General features: G+C 34.5%; 3 protein-coding genes across 3 annotated transcripts; all 3 read left to right on the top strand.

Annotated features, from left to right (window-relative positions):
- Positions 1-454: 454 nt before the first annotated feature.
- LOC122006038 (zinc finger MYM-type protein 1-like) lies at positions 455-2,513 on the top strand. The gene is made up of 4 exons (XM_042561354.1): positions 455-674; positions 813-1,642; positions 1,757-1,843; positions 2,190-2,513. Exons 1-4 carry the CDS (start codon positions 455-457, stop codon positions 2,511-2,513), a joined length of 1,461 nt encoding a protein of 486 aa, XP_042417288.1.
- Positions 2,514-3,711: 1,198 nt separating this feature from the next.
- LOC122038230 (ras-related protein Rab7-like) lies at positions 3,712-7,827 on the top strand. Its single transcript, XM_042597875.1, has 7 exons — positions 3,712-4,241; positions 4,333-4,359; positions 4,493-4,592; positions 6,632-6,778; positions 6,877-6,957; positions 7,180-7,325; positions 7,575-7,827. Exons 1-7 carry the CDS (start codon positions 4,189-4,191, stop codon positions 7,642-7,644), a joined length of 624 nt encoding a protein of 207 aa, XP_042453809.1. The 5' UTR covers positions 3,712-4,188; the 3' UTR covers positions 7,645-7,827.
- An 816-nt stretch (positions 7,828-8,643) lies between these two features.
- LOC122038229 (TOM1-like protein 9) lies at positions 8,644-24,426 on the top strand. Its single transcript, XM_042597874.1, has 9 exons — positions 8,644-8,970; positions 11,787-11,865; positions 14,252-14,350; positions 14,429-14,533; positions 17,524-17,678; positions 18,340-18,421; positions 18,705-18,790; positions 19,609-19,779; positions 23,148-24,426. Exons 1-9 carry the CDS (start codon positions 8,870-8,872, stop codon positions 24,280-24,282), a joined length of 2,013 nt encoding a protein of 670 aa, XP_042453808.1. The 5' UTR covers positions 8,644-8,869; the 3' UTR covers positions 24,283-24,426.
- Positions 24,427-24,977: the final 551 nt, after the last annotated feature.

Here is a 24,977-nt window from a genome sequence, read left to right as displayed (position 1 = left end):
TTTATTTGTGTAGGATATGGAGAGATTTTTTAAACGAACTCGTAGTTCCGGCTCTAGCTCCTCTAATGAGCCGAATGTTATTGAACAAGTGGAAAGTCAATCCCGTGTAGAATTAAATTTGGATGATATTGTTAGTGATCCGGGATTACGAAAACCAATTGAAAAATTTGATATTGTTATTCGAGATCAAGTTCGAAGAGAGTATGTGCTCCGAGGGCCTTGTCAACCAAATGGTCATGTGTATCCGAAAACAACTTTTGGTAATCAAGAAAGAAGTTTTCAAGGAACTTGGTATAAAAAATATACATGGCTAGAGTATAGCATATCAAAAGATGCTGCATTTTGTTTTTGGTGTTATCTTTTCAAACCGTTAAATAAAGAAAATGTAGATAATACCTTTATAAAAGATGGATACAACAATTGGAAAAGGGCATTAGAAAGATTCAATCGTCATATGGGGACTGTGAATAGCTGTCACAATGAAGCTAGAATACAGTTTGAGGCTTTTCAAGATCAAAGGCATAGTGTGGGGAATATTTTACGAGTACATAGTCGCGATATGGAAATTGATTATCGCACTCGTTTAACAGCAATGTTGGATGTGACACGCTTTCTATTGAAGCAAGGGTTACCTTTTCGAGGACACGATGAGTCAACTAGTTCTTCAAATAGAGGTAATTTTCTTGAGTTGCTTGAATGGTATAGTCAACGAAATGAAGAGGTTTCTAAAGTTATAAAACAAAATGCTCCTGCAAACAATCAATTGACTTCCCCAAAAATTCAAAAGGATTTAACACGTGCTTGTGCTTCAGAGATCACACTTTCTATAATTAATGATATTGGAGATAAATTTTTTTCTTTGATGGTTGATGAGGCTCGGGATAGTTCAGTGAAGGAGCATATGGGAGTTGTTTTGAGGTATGTGAATAAAGAAGGATGTGTGATTGAACGATTTCTTGCGGTTGTGCATGTGCCTGACACTAGTTCTCATTCTTTGAAAATGGCTATTGATGCTTTATTTGTGCAACATGGTTTATCATTATCTAGATTGAGAGGCCAAGGATATGATGGAGCTTCAAATATGCGTGGCGAGTTTAATGGATTGAAATCCCTGATACTACAAGAAAATCCATTTGCAATGTATGTTCATTGTTTCTCTCATCAACTCCAATTAGTTCTTGTTGCTGTTGCCCATGACAATTTTACTGTGAGTGAATTTTTTGGGTATATAACCATGATTGTGAATATATCTGGAGCATCTTGTAAGAGGAGAGATCAACTTAGAAAGATTCAACATGATAAGATAATTGCTGAATTGGAAAGTGGAGAAATTACTAGTGGAAAAGGAAAAAATCAAGAAACTAATTTAGCAAGACCTGGAGATACTCGTTGGGGATCACACTACTTAACATTACTTCGTTTATGCTCTATGTGGTCTTCAGTGATAGAAGTGTTAGGAAATGTACATGATGATGCCTCTTATTCTGCGAACAAAGGTGTTGCTGCAGGTTTAATTGAGAAGATGGAGAGTTATCAATTTGTTTTTGTGTTACATTTGATGAAGTATATATTGGGAATTACAAATGAGTTATCACTTTCCCTACAACAAGGGGATCAAAATATTGTTCAAGCCATGTCCTTGGTTAGAAGTGTGAAATGTCGACTACAAGACTTCAGGGAAGATGGATGACAGATAATTTTGGAACAAGTTAACACATTTTGTGAATTGAATATGATTCCAATACTTGATATGGAGGACAACATGCTAACTTGTGGTCATGGCAGGCGTAGAGGGCAACTCATCACCAATTTTCATCATTATCGTGTGGAGATTTTTTGTCAGGTATTATTTCTAAAAATCTATTTTTTTGTTAAAGAGATTTCATTGATTATTAATGTTATCATGGTTGCAAATTTGAATGCTAGGTTGTTGATTTAATTATACAAGAGATGAATAATCGTTTTTCAGAAGTTAGTACGGAATTGCTTGGTTGCATATCATGTCTTCATCCAAGAAATTCTTTCTCTCAATTTGATGTTCACAAACTCATCCATCTTGCCGATTTTTATCCCGAGGACTTCTGTGGTACTCATTATTTATTTTGGAACAACAACTTATGAGTTACTTTTATAATCTGCGGGATGATCCTTACTTTTCGTCAATTGATGACTTGGGAATTCTTGCTCAGAAATTGGTTGAGACTGAAAAACATTTGGTGTTCCCATTGGTTTATCGTATGATAGAGTTGGCATTAGTTTTACCAGCTGCAACTGCTTCGGTTGAACGAGTTTTTTCTGCAATGAAGACTGTGAAGACTGATTTACGCAATAAAATGGGAGATGAATGGATGAATGACAGTCTAGTTGTATATATTGAAAAGGATATTTTTTCTACAATTGAAAATGAGCAAATATTACAACATTTTCAACGAATGCAGTCTCGTAGAATCCAATTATCTCCTTTTGTACCGACTCGTCAGCCGTCGCAGACTTCTGTGCCAACCCAGAAATGAAGCTCACCTATGGAAGAAAGGTAGACTAATCTTTCCTAAACTTCTAGTTTTTTTTTCTTACAAGTTAGATCAAATGTTCTCAATGTTAATTTATCAGGTTATGGTCTTATGGAGATTCGCTCGAGTATTCGGTCTTATCAGGTTCTTTGTTTATCTTTGATTCCTCAAAATTGAACCTCTTTTTTTGCTATGTTCTACACTATTTGTTATGAGAATTTCATACATATTATGATTTATGTAAGTGACATTCATGTTTATTTGACTGTAGTTTCTGCAGTAGCGTATATTATGCAAGAGTTAGAGCCTTGGAGTGATCAACACACTGGAAATGAATAGACTAGAGCTTAACTTCTTTGTCAGTTAGATTTCAGACTTCATGTGTATAATTTCTGCAGCATCATATATTATGCAAGAGTTGATGTAAAACTTTAATTATTAAATATTTTTATTTAGTCGCACAAAAAATATCTATACAATTCAGCCCCCCTGAATTTTTTTTTCTGGTTCCGCCCCTGACTAAAGGTCAGATCTCTTAAAGACAGATTGGCATTTAATCCCCTTTAGAAAATTCTAAGTCGGCATATCACTCTCTAGGCTAAAGGACTAACCTCCGGAGCTAGATCGACGCTCAATACATATGGAGGTTACCAAATAGGCTATGACAAAAACTCAATTCCTTGGATCTCTGAGAGTTCTCCATTCAATTCTTCATATTAATTTTTACGATTAAATAAACAAATTTGAGTTATAGATGGATTAACACGTTAATAATCGATGAATACGTAGACCATAAAATACAACAATTAAATATCTAAGGGCTGAGCTAGCTTTGAAACACTCCGCTGTCCTCCAACTACACCTATATATAAAGCAGACAAGAGAATACTATAATCATTTTCCTATTATCTTGTCGTTTTTTGTTGGAGGAATCCGGATGTCGATAAGGATTTATAATCAATGCCATGTGTTGGCATAGGTTGCTGGTGGCATAACTCGCTGCCAAGTTAGTGAGTGAGCGAGCATGTTGATTCTGGCTGTTCATGGCTTCATCATCTTCTGCTGCCCTGTCCATCACCGTTCCAAGTATGGGATAATAGGAGGAGGAAGAAGACATGTGTCACAGCTGGCCTACCTTCTGGTCTCCCAATTGGCTAAATAATTGATTAAGACCTACGGTCTAAAGGACTTCTTTTTCACGAAGTATTATCCAAAGCTTTAACTCTTGCAATTGGTGGGTTTAACATCAGCGTGACTATCGGGCCGGCCTCCTCCTCCGGAGAAACCAGCCGAGGTTTCGATGCTACTTAGGAAGTTTTTGATGCTCGCAAATCAACAAACAGGTTCCATTGAAATTGATAATTTTACCCTGCAGAAAGGATGCACTTTTTAAAATTTCTTGCACTCTCAAGGCAAGTTTGTATTGGACGAGCGGGATGATTAAGCGGGGAGGGGAATTGGATTTAATGGGGGTATTTTAGGGAGAATGAGATCTTTGTCTAGGAGTTTTTGGAAAATGAAGCCTGTAATGGTAGTTTTGGAAAAATCAGGGGCCTAAAAGCTTTCCCCCGGCTGAGTTATAGGGCTCGCCGGCTTGATCGCAAGGCTCCCGAAGAAATCCTGATCGCGGGTCCTTGAGGATTTCTCCTCGTTCTCGACGCTGCCTATCTGCGAATCCATGGCGTCCCGGCGGCGTATGCTTCTCAAAGTCATCATACTAGGCGACAGCGGGTGTGATTTCCATCTCCTTTACGCGGAAAAATGTTTTTTGTATGCGATAACTTAGAATGTTTTCTTATGCGTAAATTGTCTTCGTTGTTAGGGTTGGAAAGACATCGCTGATGAATCAGTACGCTCAAATTGCTTTTTCCCTTTTTGTTTTCGCCCTCTTTTTATCTTAATTTTGGTTAAAAGGTTTGTTTTTTTTTGGTGGAATTATCGTATTTGTGATGCGTAATTTGGAACTGGATGGTAATCATTAGATATGTAAACAAGAAGTTCAGCAATCAGTATAAAGCCACCATTGGAGCCGATTTTTTGACTAAGGAAGTCCAGATCGATGATAGATTGTTCACCTTGCAGGTAAAGAACTTCACAATGTGGTTTTTTGTTAGCTTTCTTGTCCTACATCTCTTTGATTAATTTTTTTCCTATGAATGATACTAGTTCACTGATATAACATTTATGTTTGTTGTGTTATTATTATTATTATTATTTATTGGTTTTGTGCTTTCTTTTGGCAATCTACTGCAGACATGTCCGTGTAAAAAAGAGAAAGTTAGCATTTAGTTCCTAAAATATGCCTTTCATTGTTTTTGCTTGGGTTTTCTCGTTGTTGATGCTATTGTTTATTCTAACATCTAGATCTTCCAAGTTAATATGATTATTGTCTTGAAACTTACATCTCTATTCATAATATTATTTACTCAACTTGTTGAATGTGCAAACACAAAAAAAACATTTCTGATTGCCTTTTATTCTACTCATAATTAGAATGGTCCACGTCACTGATGTCCACTAATTGCAAACAGTGGTTATATTAACAAGCCATAAGTTCTAACTATTTGGACTTCTGAAATTTCTGTTATTTTATGGAATTAAAATCTATAGGGAAGCTTATCATGAGGATTACTGATAAACTTTACACTATTTATTAATTTATTTTAACCCTTTTATGTGCTTTTGATCAAATCATGCTCCATTGTTGGTTTTTAGTTAAGTAAATCAAGCCCCTTGTCTTAAATTTTTTGGTTTTTAAACTTCCCTCCAAAACTCAAATGCAAGCTGATATACATATCAGTCTGTGACATGATTTATGAAATAAAAAAAATAGATATATTAGTTCCTTCCAGTCTAAGATGTCACTGTGGGTTTCCCTAGATCTTATTGTTCTCGAACATGAGTTTCTAAACCTAGAAGTTGATTTGAGAACCAACTTGCATGGTGAAAAATGACAACAATTAATATCAGTTCGTGGGGTCAAACATCTCAAGTTTATGCAGAATTAAGGCATCAAAGATTTTCAAAATGGCCATCTTAGGTTAAAAGACACTCGAATATCTAATTTTTGTTGTGATTCTATGTCTTGGTAATCATCTTGTGGGACATTTTTCATCATGCAAGCTAATTTGCAAAGTCAAAATCTCAACTGTATGCAAGACTAAGGTATGAGAAACCCCTTAATAGCCATCATAGGATGGAAACAACTCAAATGCACATTTTTTTTTGTTCAGAAATCAGATATTTAAGAGGCCTGATTTGATAATTTTCCCTATATTAAAATTTCCTAGGTTGGATTTCGATGCAACAATTTCACTTCATATTTTTCTGTACTGTAGTAAATGATGCGCTCATGTTGATTATCCTATTTTCCCCATGCTTATCCAACTTATGATGAATGTAGTTCTGAATTGGTATTCTTTTGAGCAACTATGGGCTATACCATGCTCAAAACATTTTTATTGATCAATGAAATGTACAAGAGAATAGTTAAGACAACATACCTAGAATACCATTACATTTCTTACAAAGTTACAATAGAGGATAGCAAAGTGCAAATGCTTCAACTAGATATTATATCAAACTTGGCTAACAACTGTTTCTGACCTTATGGTAACTTATTGGATCTATTGTTGTTACTTTTATTATTGTTGTCCCCTATTGCAGTTCTGAATTAGGTAATATACATTGTCAGGCGTGGAGGTGATAGTGACTATATTAGATAACTTTTGGATCCTGGAGATTGTTCTATCAGTTAACAGAAAAATATTCTTGCTCTTGGAACATTCTTTATGATTCAATATTTTACTTTACAATTAAGGACAAGCTGGAAAAGTACACTAGTAAAAATTAATACAGCCCCATCATTGTCTTCGAAATAAAAGGGATAACAGCTGAAATAGTGAGCTAATATGTTCTTCGTAATTTTGTCTTTTTTGAATTTTTTTGGTGCTGGGAGAGGTCATGGGTGTTCAGCAAAAGCAATGACGGGCGATTTCATTCTAATATGCTTTTATTTCTAATAAAGTTTTATAGAGCTCACGTAATCTTTTCCTTAGATTATTGATTGTGTATATTGTAGTAGTTTCTATAAGTTCATTTGCTATGTTTTTATTATTTAGATATGGGACACAGCAGGACAGGAAAGGTTTCAGAGCCTTGGTGTGGCTTTCTATCGTGGAGCTGATTGTTGTGTCCTTGTCTATGATGTTAATGTTATGAAATCATTTGATAATTTGAATAATTGGCGTGAGGAATTTCTGGTTCAGGTAAATGATGTTGACCCTCTTCACTGTGTGATTTGCAACAAGATAAAGAATAATGAAAGTTTTGTTATGTTATATCTGTGTGGTTATCTCATTTTCAGGCTAGTCCATCAGACCCTGAGAACTTCCCTTTCATAGTTTTGGGTAACAAGATTGATATTGATGGTGGAAACAGCCGTGTGGTAAGTCATTCTCTCCTTTACCTTCAATGTATGAATCCAAGTCCAGCACAATAGTGAAATATCATAGATGTGTCTATCTAAACACCAAGCAAACAATATAGATACGTTTAACTCTATTGGATTCTTTTGAGAATATGCTAGTCCGGTAAAGATAAATTGACTGATTAACACCAGCATACTATACGTGTTTTAAAATGCTTCTTTCCATTTCTGTGATTTCAGGTCTCTGAAAAGAAAGTGAAGGCATGGTGTGCTTCAAAGGGAAACATTCCCTATTTTGAGACGTCAGCTAAAGAAGGGTTCAATGTGGAAGCTGCTTTTCAGTGTATTGCCAAAAATGCCCTAAAGAATGAACCAGAGGAAGATATGTAAGTATCACTGCTATCATCTGCATTGTCCTTCATTAACCATAATTATAAGACTATCTTCTCCAAGTGAAATATTGACACCTAAAGTAATCAGCGTTTTACATTACTGCATAGGGAAGACATGAAATTTTCCATAGCATTTACATTGTTGATCTGGGTTTTGAACTGTAGCAGTTCAACTGTTACTGAAGTTAGCTTCAACTAATTTGTTATTATATTGATGTAATTTTTTCAATATCAAACATGCAGATATCTACCGGATACAATCGATGTGGCAGGACGTGCAACCCAACAGCAGTCATCTGGTTGCGAGTGTTAGATGGAACTAGACCAGGATTGTTACCTGCCATATTAACCGACTCATTATGCTCTCGGCTTCACCTGTAATGTAGGTCATACTTAAGTGGTGATTGGTACTAGTCATGTTTTTCTTGTTTATGTCATGTACAACTCTTGTTCTATCTTTTTGCCATCATTCAATGAGAAGTGATTCTTTTCCCGAGAGAGTTGCTAATAGACAGAAACTTGCAAATCTGTTTTAGTTGTAAGAATGACCAATTAATGATATTTTGATTCCACCAAGCTGATGGCAATTTACAACCATCGGAGGCCCGGAGGGAGGGAAAAGTGATAATAATTCACAAATGGTTTGGAAACATTGTCTATTGCACCTGTGTACTAGACAAATCTGGAAGCTCGGTGCACTTGATAAATCCGGAAGCACAAGCAGTTCCTTGTTTAATAGTCAACGTCTTAGATTTGTAATTCTTTATTTAATAGTCAATGTCTAAGGATCGTAATTAATTACGATCGAATCGTAATTATGATTCGACTGCAATCACTTTTTTTTTTTGTTTTTTTAGCAGGAGGTCTCCCCATTGCAAAGATAGCGATAAAAGAAACTACCACTGATTCTACAGGTGTCAAACGGACCGGGTCGGATTAATCGGTCACATATATATAAAAGTTTAAAATTTTAAAATTTTAAATTTTTGATGATGCCTGCCGTTAGTTCGGATCCTCTGTTTCCATTTTTTATCCCCGTGTTTTACTGTTGATACGAGTTAAATTATATCTTAATGCATTATGATATCTTTAAGATGTATATAATATCTTTGTGATGTGTAAAGTATTCTTATGATGTAATTTGACTTGTCCGATCGATGAGACATGAGGACAGATAAAAATGAGACAGATGATTCGAACTGGCCTGCCGCACCAATCCGTGCATGTCACGGGTCCAGGCAATTCGGTCCGTCTGGACCCGCCATAGATTGATAAAATTTCAACCATTTAAATTATTTGGGTGGCGGTCAATCCGACGGCCAAACCCCACGGCTGGAAAAGGAAAAGGAGACTAGATCCACTGCACGCTGTCTGCTCCTCGAGGGAGGGATTCCTCGTTCCTCCCTTCGCTTCTCCGCTTTGGGGTCGATCCCAGGCGGGGGTCAGCGGGTTCTCTTGGGTTCTTAATCTGCTCGGATCTCGCTAGGTGGTCGCCCCGGTATTTGTCGGTCGGATTCCGAGGTTTTGGAAAAGAAGCGATGGCTGCCGCGCTGGTGGATCGCGCGACAAGCGATATGCTTATCGGCCCTGACTGGGCGATGAACGTACAGATCTGCGATATTCTCAATCGCGATCCTGGGTACGCGGCTCTTAGATGTTGTCGGTGTTTGTTGCACTGACTGTATTCACTTTTGAATCAATGCGATAGTTAATTTGTTTGGCGTTTTTGTTTTCTGGAATCTTTTCAGGAACTTATTTGTTGCTAATTTCTTGCGTTCTTGGTCTTCTTGCAATTTTGTTGTTCTTCATGCATTCTTGGTCTTCGTCTTCCTTGGCGAAAAGGATATAGTTTCTAGGAGCTTATGAGTTTTAGCCAGTGTAACTTCGAATAAGAATTTCTCAAACTTAGATAGCTATTTATGGTTCGTGGAAGAGAGACGCCTAAAACTATTTTTTTTTTGTATCATAGAGATATCCTTGTTTGCGCAGATATTATCTGTTCTTCAACTTAGATACTCTAGCAAGCAACTAGTACTTCTTTGGCAGTAAGTGTTCACTGTTCACTCAATCAGGTTTATGAATATGCACTTTATAGGATAAATATGAAGTTCTACTATGGGATCAGATTCAACTACAGTCTGACACACAAGATGAGTCCTTGGAAGTAGAATATGATTAGGTTTGAATATCTTGCTTCATCATGTTCAATTGTTGTGGCAAGCTAAATTTTTTTTTTTAAACTTTAAATTTCAGCTTCATGCAATTCATATTTAATTGTTAGGATAGTTACTTGTGTAGTTCATGTTTCCCTTGTGCATTCGTATGATAACTGGAAAGAGTTTCAGAGAAGGTAGTAGGGTGAATGATACAATTTTTGTTTGGAATATTGTATGGAATGCGTATCATGTTCTACAGTCAGACACTTCCTTTTTTAAGGTCCTGTTATACTTGTTTTTTCTATTTCTTTCATGAACTTGTCAACATTGAACTACGAAATCTTCAAATTTTAGTCTTCATTTGAATGAAAAACCATTTTTTTCAGCTTACTATATTTAAATTACGTTAGATATCCCCTTGTGGTTGAGTGAATATGCATTTAAGCATCCATTCAGAAATTAGCTTGAATATTTTTTTAATGATTTTCTTGTGGAGCGTTATACACCACTACCAATCTACTTTAAACAATTTGTTCTGTTATATTATGTTGATTTCAGCACAGGATTTAACTAATGGCTAAATGTATAGGAGCAGCAGGTACCCCCTAGTAACTTGGCGGTAGGCTATAAGCTGACCCCGTGATCTACCTCCCTTTACATAATCTGTGTGTAATCACCTTTTGCTACAATAGGAGCACCATGTCTTGTTTGAGTCAGCTTGCTAGTTCTACTATCTGCACTACAATTAATTAGATTAACAACTCTGGTTATTATTGCTAGCTTCAAAGATAATGACAAAGATAATTAAAGCACTTAGAAAAACCAGTAATGCTGATATAAAACTTGGTATAAAACAAGTTTATACTTTCATTTTATTTGCTTGTACCCTTTCTTTGCTTTAATATCTGTTGACTGTTTGATCATCATCCTCATCATCAAGCTGTGTTTATCCAAATATTTGGAATCAGCTACTTACATATTATTTCGCTTGATTGATCTCCATGCAAGGCAATGTTTGTTGACTGTATTTATTTTTCCTTATTTGACTTGACTATACCATATCATGTGAATGCTCCATTGTAATTTTTTTTTATGTTTAATTGGCATTTTTTTAGATTTTGTTTTTATATTGAATCTATTTTAAACAATATCATACTATGCATCTAAAGCCTTGTGAAAGTCACAAAATTTTATTTGTCTACAACAATAACTCATTACAAAAAACATTGATAAATTGCATCAATAGTCTTCTTGTTTTACCAAATAATTTGTATCGTTCAGTACATTTCATTAGTGATGTCAACCGTTAGTGTATAATGAGAATAATTGTAACTTGTAGTCAAACTATTGGTGTTAGAACTACAAGCCATTACTCTCAACTACTTGTAGTTGACTACATGAACCTTATCTTGCCACTATACTCTATGCAAGTTGCAAACTATATCACTAGCAATACTCTGTCCTATTATACAATATTTAGTTATATTAAAGAGAGTGTTCTTCAGTTTTCTTTACTCAGATTTTTCAACTTTAATTGATATAATCTGACTAACTAAAAACTCTATTGGTTGCCTTTGAATATGCCCATATCATATTAATTTACTTTCTCATTTTATCATCTATTGGAGCTAACACTCAATTGCTCTCATAACCTCACACATCCATTTTAACATTCTCATCTCTACTTTATTGACTAGAAAAGCATAAAACACACCCAGTTTATATCTTCTAGGTCCCTATTTCTCTAATAAAATTCACCAAATCTGACCTGAATCTATAAACTTATTCCTTGAGCTAATCATCATCCAACATTTGAACCATGTTTTCCAACATTTGAACCATGCTTAATTTTGTTCGTAGTGTCAACTTTCTAGGTAATATATTGTTCAACTTTTTGGTGCTTTTCCATGTTACATGGCTACAAATTCCTTAAAAATGACTATTTTATCAATGGGACAAAATTCATGTACTTTAGAAACAAGGAACCATCGTGAATTCGTGGATGCCAATCAACCTAATAGATTTAGTACATGAACTTTTTTATTTTAATTATTTTCATTCGTGGCACGATAATTCTTCTAAAATAAAAACCTAAAGTAGATTATGAAGTAGGATGGATTAACAACATAATGCCGACAAAATGGTTATCAAAGCCATACTTAACCATAATTCAAATCTTTGCTGCACAATTTTGCTTATATGGCTGGTTGGACTTTCTTTACATTGTTTGTTGAGTGATTTCGTTGTTATAGTTAGAACTTCTCTAACACTAACTTAACATTGGTTGTAATCTTATCAGGCAGGCAAAGGAAGTTATCAAAGGACTCAAGAGGCGCATTGGTCATAAAAATCCTAGAGTTCAGCTACTTGCACTAACAGTAAGTATAAAACTAGCACATGTTTTCTCCGCTTTTGAAATTGCGCTTGAGGGATATTTATGTTGCCGCACAGGTGGTGATTTAATATCTATCTTTTTCATGAGTATCCATTTTTGGTTCTCATAACTAAATGTGGTTGTTGTGTTTGATCCTAATAATGGAATCCTATTTATGGCAATTGCTTTTCTTATTGTCCTTATAAAAAAGGGGTAGCCCGGTGCAAGAAGCTCCCGCCATGCGGGGTCCCGGGGAAGGATCCATTGTACGCAGTCTTATCCTGCTTTTTGCAAGAGGTTGTTTCCAGGATTCGAACCCGTGACCTTTTGGTCACATGGCAACAATTTTACCGTTGCGCCAAGACTCCCCTTCTTCTTATTGTCCTTATGTGGGTATTTTTTTTTCTTTCTCCTATTTGTATTATAGGGTGTACCTCTTATTTGTATTGGCAAAGTGATCTTGTGAATGACAATGGTCTCTAGACATAAAGATGAAGGTGCATAACTTGATATATACTGCCCCCAGATCTGTATTGGTTCAATCTGTTTGCAAAGGCGTGATTCTTCAACCCCTTACATGAGTGTTGAAGTGCAGAATTACCTAATTTGACCTACACTTAATTGCACTAAGGATGCATGTATTGGTTCAGGTTGACTTTGGTAAATATAATTAAATTAGACTCTGATACTGTTTCTTGACTGCAAAATCATCGATTATCTGATTTGACTTTTCTAGCTTTTTTTTTTTCCTTTTCCCTTAAAAAAGATCTTGAAGTTGACTGTTTCTTGCAAACGTATTTAACCCTAGATTCATTTGAATTTTAAACAGGCAAAATATCAGTTGGAGCATGAAATCATTTATCAGAAAAACTAGAAGTATATCAGTTAGTTGGTAGATATACTAGATTTAATCTTTTGTTTGTGACATAATAAATCATTTATTTTGTCCAGGCATTAGTGCTTCCCCTAAATTTGCATATCAATTTCTTGTTTAGACATGCATCAATAATGATTTTATTCAATCTGTTGATTGTGGATCTTTGATATGCATTTCATTTAAATTGGATAATCCTTAAGACTATAAGTCATTTTTTATTCTATCCCCTTAACTTTAATTCACATCTTGACATTTTTATCTTTTCTTAGTTTTTTTGGATCTATGGTAATACTTGCACTCTTGTCAATAATTTTCTAAAATTTCATTGCATATTTGGTCCATGGTTTGAGAAATCATACCATGCTGGGTGAAACAGTTGAAACGTATTGTTCCAGTAAATCACTGAAACTCAATACCACTCAACACCAAGGTTTAAAATCTTGAGTCATTCCCGCAATTTTGGTATTTGACCAGAAAGATACTGGTCCAGTATTGTGTTGACATTCCGATGCATGGTGTTAGTGACAGATTGCAGGTTGAAGGATCAAGGATGTAGGAGACGAAACAAAGAGAGGTGACATTATCTATGGTGAATGGTATCGAGTTTCGATAATTTACCGATATGGTATAAGATTTAAAACCATGTCCGCCATAGACAATGTCTCCTTCCTATGCTTCATCTTCTTCTTCAATTTCTATCCATTGTTGACACCATGCATCAAAACTTTAACATGAAATTGAAACATTATCGTTCTAGTACTGAAACTTTGGCATGACTCAAGATTTTTAACCTTGATTTGGTCTCTTGATTTTGGATACACCTAGGAATTCTATTTAAGATAATTGGTGGGAATTAAAGTATGGCAATTTAATTTGAGGTTTAAACAATGGACAAGGGAGTATGAACTGAAGTTGAGAGTTTATGTCTAATTAACTTCCAGAAAGTTCAAACTTTCTTGTCTTGACAAATGAATTGTTTTCACTTATAACAAATACTAAAATATCTGGGTTTGGATGGATTAGACTGTTGGTCTATAATTATAATTTTTTGTAATCTTAGTAGTACACATCTATACTAAGAATCAGATATTAAAGTTTGTTCAATGAGGATCAGGACAACTGCTAGTTGTTTATTAATTCTTCAACATGTGTGATTCAAATTCATCATAAGAGAGTGGCCTAGACTTTTGACCTTTTCTCTTTGACTTGGATCAATGCTTCTAGAAATATTACAATAAAAGGAGAAAAGTAGTTCATACTGCTATCAAGGTTTCAGAAGAGTTAATTTTTGAACAGAATCAATCAATCGAAATGCTAATGTTTTGTCCACGGTTTCTCTTTTATGTTTATGTTTGTTTAAGGATAAACTCCATGAGCTGCACACTGCATATCTAGGCTAATTTCCATTTTATCGATAAATTTATTTATCTCATATTGTTATTTTGTTGCAGCTTTCTCATTTCTGCATGTTTGTTTTTGTAATGCAAGTCTTTATTTTGACCTGATCTGACAGCTGCTGGAGACAGTGATAAAAAATTGTGGTGATATTGTCCACATGTATGTTGCTGAGAAAGATGTTCTACGCAAGATGGTCAAAATTGTAAAGAGGAAGGTTAAAGCTTTGATGTAATGTATGGATTTAAGTTTCAAAATATTTCTCCTTCAAATCATGAGATTTTCCAATTTACAGCCAGATCCACAAGTCCAAGAAAAGATATTAGTTCTAATTGACACTTGGCAAGAGGCTCTTGGTGGGCGGTGCCCCCAATATAATGCTGCATATCAAGAATTGTTGGTAAACTTGATATATTCATTTATCTAGCTGCAAATAAGCTTTAGCACTCCGAAGTAATTATTGACTTTTAAGATGCTTTAGTCATTTTTTTCCCTCTGGACGCCAGAAACTGAAAAAATGGATTCATAGGACATAATGCCCTTCCAATTTTCGAAATGTGTTAAATGTTGGCCTAATATATGTGCGCTAGCAGTTACTCTTTCCATATTCTAATGTTTTCCATGTGATTTCAAACATTTTTTTGATAACTTATGAAATTTAATTTTGTTTACTTTACAATTGATATTGTGTTAATTGATGAGATTATTAAGAAATTAATTACGAAATTTTAATCGTGAGATTTTATAAACTAAAGGTTTAAAATTAAGCGACACAAATTGAATATCTAAAGGCATGGTTTGAAATCTTGTTTCATTGTGTTGGGTGACACAGTAGAACCTCTAGTAAATTACCCAAATCCTATACAGGTCAACACAATTAATTTCTCTTGAGTTGCCCATGTTTGTTGTGCCAACTCTTGGCACACTTTGCCATGCATCATGATTATTCAAAAAAATTTGTTACTAACTTATCATTTTAAAATACTAATTCTATTGATTATTCAATTTTTATACTCTTTTTTTGATTATTTTTTTATTTTCAGGAGTAACAAGTTAAGTGGAGGAAGATTATAAAAGTCAAATTTGTAGAATTTATCTACATTTTAATTCAACTATCTAATGATATACACATATTAAAAATTGATTAGCTAAGTGAAAGTGATTTAAATGAGTAAAATCCATATGAATTCATCTTGGCTCATTTTAACACTATTTTTTTTAAAAATATGGTTCTACAATAAATTTTTAGTTCAATTAAATATAGTTTTTAAAGAAGTAAATAGACCTATGTGAAATGTTATAATGACTAACTGAAGAGGTTTTAGTGTTGACACAACATGGTGATGAAATGATACTATTTCGGCTAGGGATCGTAACTTTTGCATGGAATGGTACTTTAATTCTTGCTCTCTTCCAATGCATAGCATCACTTTGATATTAACTAGGTGTAATAAATAATTGAGATGTCAATAATATTTTATAACTTATTACTCTGAAATTTTAATTTAAATTACTTTTAATTGATATACACTTATATTTGAAGATTATGAGATTAAATCTTATTTGAATCTCTTTCATAACACTTGGAAGTGTGATGACATGCAATGTGTTGGCACAACACAGCAAGGAAACTAGACTGAAACTCCAACATGACACTAATTTCAAATCTGGTTAAAAAAGTAGTTTAATAAAACAATTGGAGAACAACCTCGGTTGGATGAATATGAAATTATTGCATTAGTTTTAGTTTAGATAACTTTGGATTCTTTATTCAACGGGAGATATTGACGAAGATATCATTGAGTACATAAAGAATTGATATTGAAATTTAAATGAGCTTTTGAAATCTTGTATGATCATTGTGTACCTCCACTGCTAAAAGAAAATTTATTAATATTGTACCATAATTTACCATATTTGTAAATCATAGTGTTGGGCTATTAGTAAGCAATATGTATAAAACCTCAATATATCATGAGAATTTTGAAATGAATTTGTGAGATTATGTTAGAATGAAAAAAAAAATCTACAGGAACAATTAAGTGTAATCTCAATTGATAATAAAATGTGTAATAAAAATGTTAACATGGTTATATGTTCAAAGGCAATTAATGTGTTGTGTAGTCAGACAAGTTGTGTTGATTATAGTTGAAGACAAAAAGGTTACAGGAAAACCAATGAGGACTCTTGCTAACAACATAAAAAATGAATAAAGAGATTCAAAAATTACTAGTGGTATATCATCTGATAGAGTTTGGTAGAGGAATACAATAGATTTAGCCAACTCTAAATAATTGGAACCTAACACGACTTGATACTGATGCTGAATTTAACTAAAAACTACAGTGGATGAAAGCATGGCCACAAACTGTACTAGATGGAAATGAGGAAAGGGTGACAACATTTTCTGGCTAGATAGTGAGACATGGCTCAATGAGATATTGAATTGGATGAATACAAAATTTTTGCTAAGGTTTTAGATAGCTTTGGAATTTTTATTTGATAAGGAGATATTGATGAAGATATCATTGACTTTAACGAATCATTGGAATCTTGTATGATTATCATGTACCTTCAAGTCTACAAGAAAAATTTAGCAGCATTGTAGTATCATCTATACTTTGTGGATTAAAGTGTAGGGTAATTAGAAAGCAATATGTACAAAATGTCAATTTAAGTAGTGATGAAAATGTTGAAATGAATATGTGAGAGTGTTAAAATAGAAATATACTATTATTCAAGAACAATTAGGTGTAGATAATTAAATGTATAATAAAATTGTTATCATGGTTAGATATGTTCAAAGGCAATTAATATGTTGTATAGTTAGACAAATTGAGTTGATTATAGCTAAACATGTAAAGGGTATAGGAAGAACAACGACAACGCCTGTGAATGACATAAGAAAATGAGTAAAGATATCTGAAATTACTAGTGATATAGCTTTCGATAGAGTTTGGTAGAGGGATACAATCGATGTAGTTAACTCTAAATAGTTAGTTGGAGTAACATGAATTGGTAATGATGATGAATTTAACCAAAAACTACACTGGATATAAAGTGAAAACACAGCCAAAAATTGTACTAGATGGAACGGGGAAAGGATGACAGAACATTTTTCTTGTTATACAGAAAGACAATTAAAGTCTCAATGAGTCATTCCCTGATCTGTTCTTGTTCACAACTGCTATATTGCACATCAGATCTTTACTGTGTATCAGATAAGTATTATCTTGTCTGTCAATTTCAAGTTCAACTGCATATTTGACTCCCAGAAGAGTTGCTAAATTGATAATTTTGTGTCATAGAGTTATCCCACTCATCTCAATTCTCTGTAAACATATTTTAGTTGTTGGTTTTCTTAGTCTCTTTTTTATATCTGTGTTTCAGCAAGCTGGAGCTGTATTTCCTCAGAGAGCTGGGAGGTCTGCCCCTACATTCACTCCACAAAAGGAGCCTTTGGGCTTGTATCCTCCATCTGGACAGAGTGCCAATTTTCATGAAGTTCCTGATCCTTCGGCCGGAGCTGATTTGCCCGCTTTGAGGTGTTTGTCCAACCCTTGTATTTTCTCTGTTGTGTTTCTATAGAAGATTGTGCTTGCAAGAACTGTATAGTTTCGGCGTCATTTTTTTTACAGATAGATAAAAACTCCAACGTTAAATATACAAGTCTTTATGCTAATATAACTCAGCCAAAGAGGGAGAACACCTATCTCTTTCTCTGTTTTAACTGTTTATTATACTAATCATCTAATTTTAATCTATTTATGTCACATGAAGTATACTGTGTGAATTCACATCCAAGTTATAACAAATTATGCCATTATCATTCCCTAAGCTCAGTTTACATTTAATTTCATGTCTCCATGCACAGATGAAGATTAATGTGGGCCACTCATGTTTTGATGGTGATTTTTCAATAGTTCTTACACATACAGTGCATGTACAATGACCTTAAATTGATATGTAAATGGGAAATTATATATGCTTGTAAACAAATGTGTGACTTGTTGGTGACACAACCTCTCCAAAAAATTGCAAACGCCTCTTTGTTCTTTGTCACCCTTCTAAAAACTTATCAACCATTTAAATAAGTTTAATTGAGGACCATTTTTTCCCATAAATGTTTACTTCAGTTTCTTGCTCGGTGCTGTTTTGTGGTGTGTTAAAACTGCTGCAAAACTGATTGCATTTTAAAATTTGCAGCATAGCTGAAATTCAAAATGCTCGTGGCCTCATGGATGTTCTTTCTGAGATGCTGAATGCTATAGATTCTGGAAACAGAGAGGTATCAGCAATTGGACACTGGAATTTAGAACAAAATCTTTTTTGTTTTGTTAATAATATGGAACATTCTTTTCTTTATTTTGAACCATAGAGCATTATGTATCAACTAGGTTATGCTTGGTTAGTATGCTGAATAATTTAGTGATATTTTTTCTAGTCATGTTGAACTTGGTACTAAATTAAGTGCTGTCTTAAAGATTAAATTTATTTCTTATTTTCCCTTGATATTGGACATGATCTCTTGGCAGAAAATTAACTGCATGTGTTCTAATTCTTATATTTAGGGGCTCAAGCAGGAAGTAATTGTGGACCTCGTTGATCAGTGCCGTACTTACAAGCAGAGAGTGGTGCAGCTCATTAACAAAACCTTGTATGTTGTGCCTGCAATTTCCTCTACTTTGATATTTTCTTTGTGAAAGGGTACCTAGATGGAATTTAGATTTCTTTGGTCCTTTAGATGTCTCAATTTTTCTATTGCATCTCAACTAAGGCTTTCGATCCATAGTTTAGGAAATCAATTAAAATAGACTGATTCAAATCAGAATCATAGTTAATCTGAGTTTTACTTAGAAATTTTGATACCTTAGAGGGATTCTGAATGATTGTTGGAAATGACCATAATGGGTTGATTGAAGGTGGAGACCAGCAATGAATCTTAAGAGATGTTTGCAATAAGGAGAAGCAAGGTGTATAAGTTGAAGGCTTCGATTGAAGACACCAGTGGAACTTGGTCTCAAATGACAATTATGTTGGAGTTTAGTATGTTACTTTGACACTTTATCTACCATTCTTTCTCTGGTACCGACACTCCTACTGACCAGGTGTAAAGAATTCTTTTATTGAAAAAGGGTCTGCCATCTAGATCCATATTATTGTCTGATCCTCTTGTATTTGGGTCTGAGCAAGATAGGAGCTCAAATGTCTGCTTGAAGATTGCATATCTGGTTCTTTGCAAGTTTGACCCATATATAATTGTTCAGCCATGATGACTTTTGTTCATGCCTAGTCTTCTGCACAATACAGTTCATGCCAACCACTTCGAAGGATTTGTCTAGATTCTGAGGCAGATTTTTTTCTCTATATTAGAATATACTCATAAAGTTTATTCAGTTTGTTTCCTCATACCAGTTTGAAAAGATTAGGAACATTGCATTTTGGCTAATTTACCTGTTTTTCTATTTATAATAGAGACGAGGAGTTACTCGGTCAAGCACTTGCCCTCAATGATGACTTGGAGCGTGTACTTGCAAAACATGATTCTATTGCTGCAGGGATAGCTGTCCAGGTGGCGAAGTCCATATCCCTTCAGGCACTTGTAGATCTTGATGATTCAACAGAAAACAAAGAGACAGGTCAACGGTAAATGATTCTGCCCTTCCCATTTCTCTTAACAAATTCATCGCAAAAGTATGGTGTTTACTTTCAGTTGTCAAATCTATTATTTCTAACCTTTTCCTCTGCGTTAGTTTCCAGTAAGATTTACTAGTTGTGAATTGTGATAAGTGTTATTAAAAGGTGTGCCTTGTCCCTAGAATCTGTACTCTAGATGCATTTAATGGTTGAGGGGAAGACATTTTACCTAAATACTATGGCACATACCTTTCAAAGGCCCACGAAGCTAAAAAATGCACTTAATGATAAATATCAAATTTCTTGTTATCATTCTTCGTGTAGATTTTTATATGCATGGTTTGGACATAAAATTAAAAGAAGAAATAAAATCCAGAAGTCTAAATGTTTTACATACTTTAAGTAGTTTAAAGTGTATGTAATTAATCAATGTGATACTGATATTTTTGAGTAACACGATACTCGTGTGTAATCATTATATCAAGAAAACTGGTACCGTAATAGAATGCTTAATGGAAGTGTGCTTGCCATTGTTTCGGAGCAAAAGGCAAAGTCAGATAAAAACTTAGCAAAGATGGAGTTTCAATGGATGGAATTATTTTCGCAGTTGAAATCTAATAAAGGTAGAATGAGTTAGCTATGAAGTGATATGGAGTCAGAAAGCAAATGATGAAAAACTTAATATATAGTCTAGTCTCAAAAAAATGTGACAATAAAGATACATTAGTACATTAGCACCTGTAACTCTTTTGATCAGTGTATAAAATACCGTTCCGTGCCGCCCGGCACGGACGGTTTTTACCGTTCCGCCGGGCGGCCGAAACCGGCACGGGAGCACCTCCCGTCTCGGCGGCACCGGAGGAGACGCGGGACGCCACCGGCGGCGTCCCGCGACGACTTCGGCATCGAAGGCGTCGTGTGTGACGCCTTCGGCACAGAAGGCGTCGCTCCGAATGCGTCGTGCGCCACGCCTTCTGCGGCGCCGATGGTGTCGCCGAAAGCGTCCGGCTACCTTGCCGGACGCTTCCGGCGACCCTTCCGGCGCCGCCGGGGCGTCCGGCGACGCTTCCAGCGTCGTCGGACGCCCCCGTTTTCTTTTTCTTTTTTTAATAATTATTTATTTTATTTAATAAATTTAAACAATTCCTAAGGAGGAGTTGTGATATTCCGAAGAGGCTTTTACAAACCTAATTAAATTATCCTAATAAAATATATAAAAAATATATTTAAAATTAAAATAAATTAAATAAATTTTATTAATTAATATTCTGAAAAAATAATGTTTTAAATTTTATTTAAAAATTAAAAAAATATAATAATTCTTATTTATATTCTAATATATTTTTTATTATTTTAAATTTCATTTAATTTTTAAAAAAAATTCTAAATTTTTTTAAAAATTCTAATTTTTTTTAAAAATTCTAATAAATTATATTTATATTCTGATTTTTTTATTTTTTTAAATTTTTTTATTATTTAAAATATATATTATTTAATTATTAATTAATTAAATGAATAAATAGTTATTTTATTTATTTAATATTATTATTGTTATTATTATTATTATTGTTATTATTATTATTATAGATACTTCCATTTTAATTTGAATTATTGTTATATCAATTCTATTTAAATAAATTTATTTTTAATTATTTTTTCTAACAATATTAAATTATTCAATAATTGAGAACTTATAATAAATCAATATACAACTTATTTTTATATATACCATAAACATATTTATCTTATAATTACTATAGATAAATAAAAAATACCGAAACTGTATCGGCACGATACGATACCGAAACCGTATCATTCCAGTCTGAGACCGAAACCTCGACACGGGTCAAAATTTTAAACCTTGCTTTTGATGTGTCAGTACCAGATAAAGATGAAGCAATTGGATCAGGGCTATGTTTGTTTAAAAACTCTTAGACGTAAAGAAAAGACAATTTGTTGAAGATAAGACATGCAAAAGGTGTTCTACCACTGAGTATTAAAAAGGAACAAGATTAATAACTTTAGGTGAGAATTGCATCTCCACAATATTATTTAGGTTACAAGATATGAAACATCATATATATATATGCAGGATTGAGTGGATGTCCATTCTTGTGGTCAAGAACACCAATAGATTGAGAGCTATTAAGCACAACTCAACAATACTATTTGTATGAGATTCCTCAATATTATTTAGGGTATAATTTATATAGCATCATATGTATGCAGGATTAAGTTGATGATGATTCTTGCAATAACACTACTCGTTTGAGTAAGTAAAGATTGCTTAAATGTATGCAAGAGCATTATCAGTTTGTAACATATGGTATAAATAACAAATTGTCTTTGTTTTAGAATATTTTGAAAACATTAGACATCTTGAGATTTTGATACATAGAATCATATCTCACAAGATTAGACATTAAGAAAGGTAAAAAAAGATGACATGAACCACTATTACTGTAAATAGGACTAGTCCCTAAACAACATAATGAACTTGACCAATGTCACAAGTTGCCCGTGAATGTTAAAAGGAAAAGGTGATGTTTATTAAGCTCACACATTTCACATGGGACCTTAGTTAGCGAGGCTGCAAACCTGACAAACTCATTTATTTTAAGTGCAAATGGATAATCAAGATGTTGATACTACTAGTAAGGGGTTGTGAATAAGAGGACTAAGAGGAGAGTCAAATGTCTTAGGTAATACACAATAGGTAGATTAAAAGGTTCCACAACAATATTCAAAAGAGTGAGGAGAACAACAAAGGGAGCGGTGGTGGCAACTGTGGAGTTAGAATAGGGTTTTGAATACCAAGTGGAGAATAAGGTTTCCGTTATATATATATATATATATATATATATTACCAAGTTACCATGTTTCACAAAGGAAGTGGTAGTGGCTGACTGTGGAGGTAGAATAGGTTTGACTCTACTACCGAGTAGAAAATCTATTGTTAATTTGTATTCCAAAGGGCCAGATATGCATTATCTTTGCGCCCAATTAATTGATCATATATATTTATTTTTTTATGATTAGGCAAGGGGCTAGGTCTATTATATCTATTATATTTAGCATACATAAATATATTCTATAATTTTATTGGTATCATTTTTGTTCTATCCGTTGATGACTGTGCCAACCTGCAAGGAAAAATTCTTTCTTTTTTTGAATCAAAATCAAATTGACACTCCGATAAATTGATTTTTCTAAATTTTCTGCAAATTGGCTTTTGTCCAAAAATCTGTTTTTGGATTTTGACTTTGGATACACACCCCTAATTGTGCTTAGGAACTGCCACTTCCTAGCGGCTTGAGAAAATGCTGCTTATGATTAGATATTTAGCATGATAAGTTTTTAATGCATGTGATATGTAGGTCAAATACAAGCACGATAGCCGGTGACAAACCTCCTCTTCAGCAATTATCGTTACCTGCTCCTCCAGCCCTCAATGGTTCGGCAACTTCTTTAGCTATAATTGACCCAACAATTGACTTTCTCAGCGGCGAAGATTACAATAAACCTAAAAATGAGAATCTAACCTTGGTACCTATCAGCGAATCACTGAGTAATTCTCCTTCAAACCAAAACATCCGAGCCCTTGCGGACATGTTTTCAAATGCCAATACTGAAGTGAACAGTAGCAATCCCCCAAGGCCATCTGATTCCCAATTGGCATTGTCTGCCCTGCCGGCTTATACTTCTGCAGCACCACTCCAGGTGAATCCTCAGCAAATACAACAGCCTGCACAACTCAAGCAAACAAATACTATATTGACCAACAAAGTCCCTACAGACTTTTCATCCCAGCAGCCAGCACAAGGTTATTATGTAAATAACCAAAGCGAAGTTCTTCTTCTAGCACCTTGGGAAGCTCAATCTGCTCCATCCAGTCTCTTCCCTGCTTTGCAGCCTCAACTGCTGCAACATGGTCAGTTTGCAGGTAACACCTCATTACCTGGGCCAACTGGCCAACATGGAAGCTTCCCACCCCAAATTTCCCAACCAATGCCCAGTGGTGGTTTTATGGGGGTAATGCATCAGCAAGTTATGGTAGGCCCTCAAGTAATGCATCAGCAAGTTATGGCAGGCCATCAATTTGGAGGTCTGCCGCCACAGCTTGCCCAGAACAATCAATATGTTGGCATGTATGCACCAATGCAAAATGGCCAGATGAGTGCTATCTATCCACAGCAGGTATATGGTAGTCATATGCCTACCATTAGTCAGCAAGCTCTCTACAGCAATCAGTTGACTGGTTATGGTGGGTATTCGAAGCAACCAGCATCTCAATTCTCTGCTTCGGGAGGTGCCGCATATGGCGGCTATTCTAATCCACATGAACTTTCGCAGATGATGCATGAACTTTCTGTGCAAGATAATCACATGCTTGTCAATAAGACTAATACGAATTCAGTGCCCTCTTACTTGCAACCAATGAACAAGATGCCGAAGGCAGAGGATAAACTATTCGGTGACCTCCTTAGTATGGCGAAAAACAAAGCAAAGTAAACCTACTGCTAATAGTTTGTGGAGCATGTAAAATCAGTGATGGTCCTTTTAAGATTTCTTTTGATATAATTATATTTTTGTCATTGTAGTTCTGATGTTTTTTTGTGTATTTATCATTTTTTAAAACTTCATTCTTGTGCTAAATTATTTCCTTTCAAACTTATACTTTCTTTTTGTGTTGCTCATCCTGCCTTTTCCCTGACTTGTCACCATGCTCTGTTATAAAAAACTATATATTGCAAACCACGGCCCCACTGGTTGATCGATCCTTTTGAGTTGAAGGGCATCAGAAGCTAAAAGAAACACCCCAAAACAATGTACATTCGAGCGATATCCGCAGCTGGCACATATGAACTGGCTAATTCCTAATCCGGCATCAGAGGAGAAGCTCACATCATCATCAAGGCAACCAATAATATTATCGAAGTTCAGTTACAGTTTGTTATTGTTAAAATCATAAATATGCTAAATGTGATGATCAGTTTGACCAGGAGGGTGTTAAAAGTATACCCTTTTATCTCGACGATAACATGAGAACAATCCATTGAAATTACTTGCATTGGCAGTGCCAGAAGTTCCTTAACAATTGAATGTGATGTTATCTGACTCATAAATTTAATATTCGCGCTTTTGTTTACGTAAAATTCTCAGTCAGTATATCACAAAAGAATAAAATAAATTTCACAATATGTGAT

This window comes from Zingiber officinale, chromosome 1A, assembly GCF_018446385.1.
Source record: "Zingiber officinale cultivar Zhangliang chromosome 1A, Zo_v1.1, whole genome shotgun sequence".
In the NCBI taxonomy this organism is placed as follows: domain Eukaryota; kingdom Viridiplantae; phylum Streptophyta; class Magnoliopsida; order Zingiberales; family Zingiberaceae; genus Zingiber; species Zingiber officinale.
The sequence above is the reverse complement of the archived record's forward strand: the minus strand, read 5'-3'. Positions and strand labels throughout refer to the sequence as shown.